General features: G+C 44.2%; 1 protein-coding gene across 3 annotated transcripts; it reads right to left on the minus strand.

Annotated features, from left to right (window-relative positions):
• Window positions 1–813: 813 nt before the first annotated feature.
• Window positions 814–10,803, minus strand: LOC115129811 (uncharacterized). Of its 3 annotated transcripts, none has more exons than XM_065018854.1 (7): window positions 10,612–10,803; window positions 10,252–10,499; window positions 9,854–10,094; window positions 9,600–9,696; window positions 4,623–4,856; window positions 3,758–3,933; window positions 814–1,205 (listed from the first exon to the last, which is right to left on the minus strand). In XM_065018854.1, exons 1-7 carry the CDS (start codon window positions 10,692–10,694, stop codon window positions 1,079–1,081), a joined length of 1,206 nt encoding a protein of 401 aa, XP_064874926.1. In that variant the 5' UTR covers window positions 10,695–10,803; the 3' UTR covers window positions 814–1,078. The 3 variants fall into 3 exon arrangements, with proteins under 3 accessions (XP_064874926.1, XP_029516405.1, XP_064874927.1); XM_029660545.2 differs by having other exon boundaries at window positions 814–1,298; window positions 10,612–10,801; XM_065018855.1 differs by lacking the exon at window positions 814–1,205 and adding an exon at window positions 1,330–1,478 and having other exon boundaries at window positions 10,612–10,802.
• Window positions 10,804–11,288: the final 485 nt, after the last annotated feature.

Below are 11,288 nucleotides of genomic sequence, written 5' to 3' on the forward strand. Positions count from 1 at the left end.
GAGGCTGCAAGCCCGAAGAATACCATCCCAACTGTGAAGCACAGGGAAGGCAGCATCATGTTGTGGGGGTGCTTTGCTGCAGGAGGGACTGCTGCACTTCAAAAAATAGATGGCATCATGAGGCAGGAAAATGATGTGGATATATTGACGCAACATCTCAAGACATCAGTCAGGAAGTTAAAGCTTGGCCTTAAATGTGTCTTCCAAATGGTAAATGACCCCAAGCATACTTCCAGAGTTGTGGCAAAATGGCTTAAGGACAACAGGGTCAAGGTATTGGAATGGCCATCACAAAGCCCTGACCTCAGTCCCATAGAAAATTTGTGGGCAGAACTGGAAAAGCATGTGTGAGCAAGGAGGCCTACAAACCTGACTCAGTTACACCACCTCTGTCAGGAGGAATGGGCCAAAATTCACCCAAGTTATTGTGGGATGTTTGTTGAAGGTTACCCGAAACGTTTGACCCAAATTAAACCATTTGAAGGCAATGCTACCAAATACTAATTGAGTGTATGTAAACTTCTGACCCACTGGGAATGTGTTGAAAGAAATAAAAGCTGAAATAAATCATTCTCTCTACTATTATTCTGACATTTCACATTCTTAAAATAAAGTGGTGATCCTAACTGACCAAAGACAGGGAATTTCTACTAGGATTAAATATCAGGAACTGTGAAAAACAGTTTAAATGTATTTAGCTAAAGTGTATGTAATCTTCCAACTTCAACTGTATGTATTCTAAGAATACTGAAGCACAACTTTATAAGCTATGAATTTAAAGTACACTTTAAAAAGTACACAAAGCACAGTCAATCCTACTCATTGTAAAGGGGCTTTATTATTATTACTTTAAGTACAGATAAAATCAAATACATTTAAAAAATACTATTCATACTTTCATTACATTTGTAATACACTTAAAGATAAAATCATTCAAATCAATCAAAGATAGACTCAGCGATATGAAGCAGAGGCACAAAGTAAACAGCATAGCGGGTCAATGTCTGCAACACCTAAGAGCGTTCAAGTGTGGGGCTAAACTTCTCTGCAGGTTTGGTTCAGCATGAAGCAAATCTATTCACATAGGCAGTAGTCCTGCCTTCTCCAATGCTTTATCTACATTAGGAACCAGCTGTCTCTCGTAGTCCCAGACCCTCTTGTCTTCATGCAGCTCCTTCTTGGTCAGTCCTCCTTGTAGGGGAACTCTGACATGGATGATATGACACACGTTAGGAGGAACCTTCACTGTTTGCCCGAAGTTACGCAGCACAGAGTGGACCGACGTCTGCTCCACTGCCCTGGGGTCAGAGACACAGAAGGGTTGTTAGACAGAGTGGACCGATGTCTGCTCCACTGCCCTGGGGTCAGAGACACAGAAGGGTTGTTAGACAGAGTGGACCGATGTCTGCTCCACTGTCCTGGGGTCAGAGACACAGAAGGGTTGTTAGACAGAGTGGACCGACGTCTGCTCCACTGCCCTGGGGTCAGAGACACAGAAGGGTTGTTAGACAGAGTGGACTGACGTCTGCTCCACTGTCCTGGGGTCAGAGACAGAGAAGGGTTGTTAGACAGAGTGGACTGACGTCTGCTCCACTGTCCTGGGGTCAGAGACACAGAAGAGTTGTTAGACAGAGTGGGTCGACGTCTGCTCCACTGCTCTAGGGTGGTTAGACAGAGTGGGTCGACATCTGCTCCACTGCCCTGGGGTCAGAGACACAGAAGGGTTGTTAGACAGAGTGGGTCGACGTCTGCTCCACTGTCCTGGGGTCAGAGACACAGAAGGGTTGTTAGACAGAGTGGGTCGACATCTGCTCCACTGCCCTGGGGTCAGAGACACAGAAGGGTTGTTAGACAGAGTGGGTCGACGTCTGCTCCACTGTCCTGGGGTCAGAGACACAGAAGGGTTGTTAGACAGAGTGGGTCGATGATAGAGGAATTCTAAATTCCTTTATGTTTAATTGCCAATAAATTCACACTCATTTCTAATTCATGATAAGTTGTAAGTTTATCATTTGCATGAATTAGCACGAGACCAGTCTTAAAAACAAGTTCAGCATTTATTCTTGATGAGTACTGACCCAAAATACAAAGAACATTACATTTTAAAGGAAGTGAACATAAAATGACGTCATCAGTTACACCCTCTCTCTGATTCTCACAAGAGCCCATTGTTCATCAGGCCTGGAACGTCTCCCAGACATTTCTTATCTGTCGGACCGCCACAGCCTCGCTCCCACGATAACTCTACATTCCAACCTGTCTAAAGGATAAACTCCTCTCCCCTAATGGAATCCAACCAAAACATTCTCATCAGTTTGAAAAACGATCTTATGCCTTTCCCAGGAGACACAGACACAATTCATTTCTGCTTACATTTTCAGTAACAGTACAATTAAGAACCCATACTTTTCAAATCATAACATAAGTATTAGCATGAATGGTTCTAATCATTAATGTATACATAATTGATTATCTAAACTATATTTTCCTCTATCAGTCGACGTCTGCTCCACTGCTCTAGGGTGGTTAGACAGAGGTTGTATTCTTTTCTAACCAGGCTCGTACATTCATCTTGTAGGGTTGGTAGATTCTAACCAGAGCCCTATACTACAAACTCTGAGCTCAACTCGAGATAACCACTCACACAAATGTGGCTCACCTTTTATCCAGGTACATTTCTATGGCAAAGTATCCTTAGGAACTAAACTGCTCCGAGGCAGGCTAACTCAGGGCTAACTCTACTTATCCTGAATGAAATGTCTGAGCCGTGAGTTCAGGACCAATGAGATCAGGTTCCCATCATCCCTTTGATTTGAAGAGGACCACTGATTAAATATTGTATTAACCAAATACTTTTTTGTGTAAAAAAAAATAGTAATATTAAAATACCTATCACATCACACATTTGGTAATGACAGGATGCATTTGAAACTTCACTCACAGTATAACTTTTGTATGGCTTTATAAAATGATTTTATTTATTGGAGAGGGGAAAAAAGGTGCTTGTGCATTGATAAACACACCCAAGACGGCATGAACGATACGTAATAAAAGAAAGACGGCACTTCTAATAACCCTTTTCACTCCATAATCTGCAGAATTTGCAAGATAGCTTTTCTTTCATGTTGATTTTGGAAAGAATTTAAATGTGGCACTGACTCACCCATGGATTTATGTTTCAGCATTGTCTCAATGAAAAGTTCAGAGTTCGACTAGCCACGTGCGACATGCATGCACAGTTCTAAGTCTGCTAGAGTGAGAAGCAGGAGGACAAGCAATATCCACTGTCGTAATAGGGATGAAGCCTGAGCTGGAATGTGAACCTAACTGAAGCTGACTAGCTTTAGAAAACCCTGAGTACATCTAGCTAGCTTCTTAGTAAACTACTCTGGGCCATACTACCATCTTGGAGGGGTGGTAGACTATAACCTGGTCCATACTATCATCTGGGAGGGGTGGCAGGTTCTAACCTGGGCCGTACTATCATCTGGGAGGGGTGGCAGGTTCTAACCTGGGCCGTACTATCATCTGGGAGGGGTGGCAGATTCTAACCTGGGCCGTACTATCATCTGGGAGGGGTGGCAGATTCTAACCTGGGCCGTACTATCATCTGGGAGGGGTGGCAGATTCTAACCTGGGCCGTACTATCATCTGGGAGGGGTGGCAGATTCTAACCTGGGCCGTACTATCATCTTGTAGGGGTTGTAGATTCTAACCTGGGCCATACTATCATCTTGGAGGGGTGGTAGATTCTAACCTGGGCCGTACTATCATCTTGGAGGGGTGGTAGATGCGATAGTCTGGTTCCTCTCTGTAGATGTGCTCCATGATGTTGATTCCTGGAACGTCCCTCCAGGTGGGTCGTTCAAACCTTCCACTGGGCTCAAACTGGGACTTAGGGAAGATGTGGTTCTCTATGAGGAACACTTCAGCCTGGGGAGATGGAGGTTGGGGTGAGAGAAGGAGAAGGTGAAAGAGAGAATTAATTCAGATTTTTTTTCTTCATATCTGATCTATTTTTCTCACTGTCCACACTATTGTATTTGGACTCATATCAGACTTGCACATTCACACTGATGTAGCATATGAAATAGCACGCAAACACTTTGCTCATGAATTTCCTGTCACTGTTCCTTTAAATGTTGGAGTGGTTATTTTGGTAATGGCAGGTCATGTGCAAAAACAAACACTTCATAGTACAACAATTCTGATCTGAGCGTCCAGACTGAGGATGAGAACCACATACGATTGTGGTATCAAAACTCAAAAGATAAGATTCCATGAGTTTACACAGTTAGCCCAAATCTCTACACAGTTAGCCCAAACCCAAATCTTTAACTAATTAGTCTTTTGACCAATTAAATCGATTCAAAAAAATATCTGATGTGAGAAGATCTGATGTAATTGGTCAACAAAATGATTATCAACTAAAATCACCAACGATCAGAAAATGCTGTTAACAAATTGGGGAAATTATCACATTTGTATCAGATGTGCCAAATAATTGAGGAATAAGAATCTGCATTGGATTGCCTGTGTAAACACAGCCTAACATATGCACAACACACGTAATGATCTACCTTAACACACATACACAGTACTTCCCTGAGTCCTCCCCCTACCTTTGGGTTTTGCCTCTGAAGTACATCCATCATCTGGGGCAGGGTTTGATGCTGGTATGGAGCTATAATCTCATCGATGTCGTTCAGCAGTACATAGCGTGAAAGATACATTTGTCTGTAGACACAGTCATTTAGAGTGGTCAACTGGCCATAGTAGTGGATGTCCCCTCCATGTTCACTGGGCTGCCACCCACTGGACGGGTTCATGTATTGGTTGATAGGCCAGGGCACCACCTGCAGTCAATTAATCAGTCAGTTAATGAATCCCATCTATCTGTCCATCCATCCAATCAATTAATTCCAAGATGGCATAGCAATTCAGACGTCTTTTGTCCTCGTCTTGTCGTGTCCCGTATATGTATATATATATATATATATATATATATATATTTACAACTTTCTTCGCATACATTTTTTATATATATTTTTTGTTTTCCTTAAACTCATCTTCAAAACACTTTCCTGCAACCAGCCTCACCAATTTATATATATTTTAAAATTATTTATGATTTAGTATTATTTACCTCAAATCTGTAATCCTCCATAGAAGCTAACCAGAAGCTAGCCAGAAGCTAGCCCAGAAGCTAGCCAGAAGCTAACCAGAAGCTAGTTAGCTTCTTTACTGGCTAATCGTTAGTATTCAGCTAACCACGGTTTGTGGTCATCAGCTATCCTTTAGCTCGAAAATCTATCGCCAGTTTCGTACGGCGTGGCTCGGACCGGAACATACCGGACCTATTTTTCTCTCCATGTCCCCGGATTTCAACCGCTAACTCTGGACATTTATACCTGCATCTCGCAGCTAGCTAGCTGCTATCCGTGTGACTATCGGCTTACGTCGATTCCGGAGCAAACATCAATTATTCCGGAGCTAGCCAGCTGAAGAGTTCCATCAGTCACTCCTGGGCTACAATCACCTATCCGGACCCGTTTTACTGCCAACGTGGAGCTCCACCGGGCCTTCACAACTGGACTACCGACGTTATCTACCCGAGGGAGTTATCCGGCTGGCTCCTCCGTCGCGACGTTACCTGAACGCCCATCTGCGGTCCGCTAATCGTTAGCTGTCTTATCGGCTGCTATCTGAATAGACCTATCGGACAATTTAGTTATTTTTATTTTATTTTATTTTTTCTTGGGCCTCTATAACTATATCTATTGTTTTTTTTTGCGAATTGGATTGATCCCCCCTACCACACGGAACCCCACTAATCCTACCGACGGAAACGCACGAGGTGGCTAAAAACAGACCTCCATCCTATGCTAGCTTGCTACCGATGGCCCGGCTAGCTGTCTGAATCGCCGTGACCCTAACCAACCTCACTACTCACTGGACCCTTTTGATCACTCGACTAAGCATGCCTCTCCTTAATGTCAATATGCCTTGTCCATTGCTGTTCTGGTTAGTGTTTATTGGCTTATTTCACTGTAGAGCCTCTAGTCCTGCTCACTATACCTTATCCAACCTATTAGTTCCACCACCCACACATGCGATGACATCTCCTGGTTTCAATGATGTTTCTAGAGACAATATCTCTCTCATCATCACTCAATACCTAGGTTTACCTCCACTGTATTCACATCATACCATACCTTTGTCTGTACATTATACCTTGTAGCTATTTTATCGCCCCCAGAAACCTCCTTTTACTCTCTGTTCCAGACGTTCTAGACGACCAATTCTTATTGCTTTTAGCCGTACCCTTATCCTACTCCTCCTCTGTTCCTCTGGCGATGTAGAGGTGAATCCAGGCCCTGCAGTGCCTAGCTCCACTCCTATTCTCCAGGCGCTCTCTTTTGATGACCTCTGTAACCATAATAGCCTTGGTTTCATGCATGTTAACATTAGAAGCCTCCTCCCTAAGTTTGTTTTATTCACTGCTTTAGCACACTCTGCCAACCCGGATGTTCTAGCTGTGTCTGAATCCTGGCTTAGGAAGACCACCAAAAATTCTGACATTTTCATCCCAAACTACAACATTTTCAGACAAGATAGAACTGCCAAAGGGGGCGGTGTTGCAATCTACTGCAAAGATAGCCTGCAGAGTTCTGTCCTACTATCCAGGTCTGTACCCAAACAATTTGAACTTCTACTTTTAAAAATCCACCTCTCTAAAAACACGTCTCTCACCGTTGCCGCCTGCTATAGACCACCCTCTGCCCCCAGCTGTGCTCTGGACACCATATGTGAACTGATTGCTCCCCATCTATCTTCAGAGCTCGTGCTGCTAGGCGACCTAAACTGGAACATGCTTAGCACCCCAGCCATCCTACAATCTAAGCTTGATGCCCTCAATCTCACACAAATTATCAATGAACCTACCAGGTACCTCCCCAAAGCCTTAAACACGGGCATCCTCATAGATATCATCCTAACCAACTTGCCCTCTAAATACACCTCTGCTGTCTTCAACCAAGATCTCAGTGATTACTGCCTCATTGCCTGCATCCGTAATGGGTCAGCGGTCAAACGACCTCCACTCATCACTGTCAAACGCTCCCTGAAACACTTCAGCGAGCAGGCCTTTCTAAACGACCTGGCCGGGGTATCCTGGAAGGATATTGATCTCATCCCATCAGTAGAGGATGCCTGGTTATTTTTATTTTTAATTTTTAAATGCCTTCATAACCATCTTAAATAAGCATGCCCCATTCAAGACATTTGGAACCAGGAACAGATATAGCCCTTGGTTCTCCCCAGACCTGACTGCCCTTAACCAACACAAAAACATCCTATGGCGTTCTGCATTAGCATCGAACAGCCCCCGTGATATGCAGCTGTTCAGGGAAGCTAGAAACCATTATACACAGGCAGTTAGAAAAGGCAAGGCTAGCTTTTTCAAGCAGAAATTTGCTTCCTGCAACACGAACTCAAAAAAGTTCTGTGACACTGTAAAGTCCATGGAGAATAAGAACACCTCCTCCCAGCTGCCCACTGCATAGGAAACACTGTCACCACTGATAATCCACTATAATTGAGAATTTCGATAAGCATTTTTCTATGGCTGGCCATGCTTTCCACCTGGCTACTCCTACCCCGGTCAACAGCACTGCACCCCCCACAGCAACTCGCCCAAGCCTTCCCCATTTCTCCTTCTCCCAAATCCAGTCAGCTGATGTTCTGAAAAAGCTGCAAAATCTGGACCCTTACAAATCAGCCGGGCTAGACAATCTGGACCCCTTCTGTCTAAAATTATCTGCCGAAAATTGTTGCCACCCCTATTACTAGCCTGTTCAACCTCTCTTCGTGTCGTCTGAGATTCCCAAAGATTGGAAAGCAGCTGCGGTCATCGCCCTCTTCAAAGGGGGGGACACACTTGACCCAAACTGCTACAGACCTATATCTATCCTACCATGCCTTTCTAAGGTCTTCGAAAGCCAAGTCAACAAAGCGGGTCATGGGTGCACCTCAGCCACGCTCAAGGTCCTAAACGATATCTTAACCGCCATCGATAAGAAACATTACTGTGCAGCCGTATTCATTGATCTGGCCAAGGCTTTCGACTCTGTCAATCACCACATCCTCATCGGCAGACTCGACAGCCGTGGTTTCTCAAATGATTGCCTCGCCTGGTTTACCAACTACTTCTCTGATAGAGTTCAGTGTGTCAAATCGGAGGGTCTGCTGTCCGGACCTCTGGCAGTCTCTATGGGGGTGCCACAGGGTTCAATTCTTGGACCGACTCTCTTCTCTGTATACATCAATGATGTCGCTCTTGCTGCTGGTGAGTCTCTGATCCACCTCTACGCAGACGACACCATTCTGTATACTTCTGGCCCTTCTTTGGACACTGTGTTAACAACCCTCCAGGCAAGCTTCAATTCCATACAACTCTCCTTCCGTGGCCTCCAATTGCTCTTAAATACAAGTAAAACTAAATGCATGCTCTTCAACCGATCGCTGCCTGCACCTGCCCGCCTGTCCAACATCACTACTCTGGACAGTTCTGACAGTTCTGAATATGTGGACAACTACAAATACCTAAGTGTCTGGTTAGACTGTAAACTCTCTTTCCAGACCCACATCAAACATCTCCAATCCAAAGTTAAATCTAGAATTGGCTTCCTATTTCGCAACAAAGCATCCTTCACTCATGCTGCCAAACACACCCTTATAAAACGGACCATCCTACCAATCCTCGACTTCGGCGATGTCATTTACAAAATAGCCTCCAATACCCTACTCAACAAATTGGATGCAGTCTATCACAGTGCAATCCTTTTTGTCACCAAAGCCCCATATACTACCCACCATTGCGACCTGTACGCTCTCATTGGCTGGCCGCCTCTTCATACTCGTCGCCAAACCCACTGGCTCCATGTCATCTACAAGACCCTGCTAGGTAAAGTCCCCCGTTATCTCAGCTCGCTGGTCACCATAGCATCTGTAGCACGCGCTCCAGCAGGTATATCTCTCTAGTCACCCCCAAAACCAATTCTTTCTTTGGCCGCCTCTCCTTCCAGTTCTCTGCTGCCAATGACTGGAACGAACTACAAAAATTACACACTTATCTCCCTCACTAGCTTTAAGCACCAACTGTCAGAGCAGCTCACAGATTACTGCACCTGTACATAGCCCACCTATAATTTAGCCCAAACAACTACCTCTTTCACTACTGTATTTATTTTATTTATTTATTTAGCTCCTTTGCACCCCATTATTTTTTATTTCTACTTTGCACATTCTTCCACTGCAAATCTACCATTCCAGTGTTTTACTTGCTATATTGTATTTACTTTGCCACCATGGCCTTTTTTTGCCTTTACCTCCCTTATCTCACCTCATTTGCTCACATCGTATATAGACTTGTTTATACTGTATTATTGACTATATGTTTGTTTTACTCCATGTGTAACTCTGTGTCGTTGTATGTGTCGAACTGCTTTGCTTTGTCTTGGCCAGGTCGCAATTGTAAATGAGAACTTGTTCTCAACTTGCCTACCTGGTTAAATAAAGGTGAAATAAATAATTCCTACTTCAACAAAGCCCTCCTGTGTGTAACTCTGTAGCAGTCTCTCCAGGTCTGGTCCACAGCTGGTGTTATACACCACAACATGCTGCACTCCCAACAACCTGCAACATAGCAATCAATCAAACAACCAATCAATCAATCAATCAATCAATTAACCAACAAACCAATCAATCAATTAACCAATCAATCAACCAATCCATCAATTAACAAATCAAGGAATCCACCAGTCAATCAACCAATCACTTAATCAATACTCACTTGTACATCTCCAGAGTCTGGGTGACCTGAAGGACGTTGTTATAATCGCCAAATAAATTGGACCAACAGACAGTGAAGTTGAACTGAAACTCCTCTTCCTCCTTTTTCACAAGGTTCTGGATGCGGAGGAAGGTTTGGTTCTGAGCGAGCTCGGCGTCAGCTTGTATGGCGAGGGTCACGTGTGACGGGTCGCAGTCGGGATGATTCGGACAAAGGACGTCGGTCGTCACGAAGCGGAAACCTTTATCCCAATATAGAACAGGGACACATATAATTACTGTATAGTGTTAACCAAATCAACAAACTAATCAGCGAATCACCAAGCCCCTTTATTTGATTCGGGTGTTGATTCAGGTGTGTCAGTGCAGGGCTAAAACCAAATAGCAAATAGCAGATACCAAAGTGATCAGAGTGCATCTGGACTTCGGCCTTCATTCCATTAGCCCAGTGAGTCCCACAGTAGAACACACAGTACAGAGGCTGGACAGAGTCTCGTCTGAAGATACTGATGATGCGTACGGAGCTTTCCTCCAAACGATGTTCCTTGTAGGCCCCCACCATGAAGTGTTTGGTGTCGTTGACAGGCGTGATGGACTGGTCAGAGATGTGGTGCGGATAGAGGTGCTGGTGGTTGCCTGGCTGTGACCTGAGGAATCATGGACAGATGTTGTATTTCTACAGCAGAAATGTGTGTCCCAGACAATGTTCTCCCTTTGGCACTTTTATTTCTTGATCATACGGCAGAGGCTTCACGGTACCTGGGCAATGTGAAGATGACGTAGACCACGACTGCCAGAGCAGAAGCTATCAGTAGAGGGAACGTACACCTCTTCACCATCATGAGCCAGATCTAGAAAGGTAGTTTATAGAAGGTGAAGGTTGAGGTGACCTTTGAAGAGAAGTGAAAGTTAATAATGTAGTCACACTTGTTCCCTGGCTGCGTTTACACAGGCAGCCCAATTCTGATAAATCTTTCTCACAAATGGGTATTTTGACCAATCAGATCAGCTCTTTTGCACGTAATTGGCCAAAAGATCAGAATTGGGCTGCCTGTTTAAACGCAGCCTCTGATCCTTAGAGTGAGATGAAGACATGCATGACAAGCAAAATATTGTGTCTAATGACACTCAATGGGCCTCAAGTTCAACTTTCAGCATGATTTGTCCCAGAGAGGGCAATAGTGGCTTTGCAGCAAGGGAGCATGACTTTGTTTTATTATCTCTGTCTGGATTTGTACTGTGTGTGTATGTATTTGTTAAACTGTCAAATAAAATAAATAAACCACTGACACGAGGGGAAGTGACAGGTGTGTGCCGTGGTTGATCGCAGTTGTTGTTGTTGTTGTGTGTGTGTGTGTGTGTGTGTGTGAGAGTGAGAGTGTGCGTGTGCGTGTGTGTGTGTTTGTGTGTGTTAATGGGGTGGCTCTCGCAAAGGC

This window comes from Oncorhynchus nerka, linkage group LG5 (assembly GCF_034236695.1).
Source record: "Oncorhynchus nerka isolate Pitt River linkage group LG5, Oner_Uvic_2.0, whole genome shotgun sequence".
NCBI classification, from domain to species: domain Eukaryota; kingdom Metazoa; phylum Chordata; class Actinopteri; order Salmoniformes; family Salmonidae; genus Oncorhynchus; species Oncorhynchus nerka.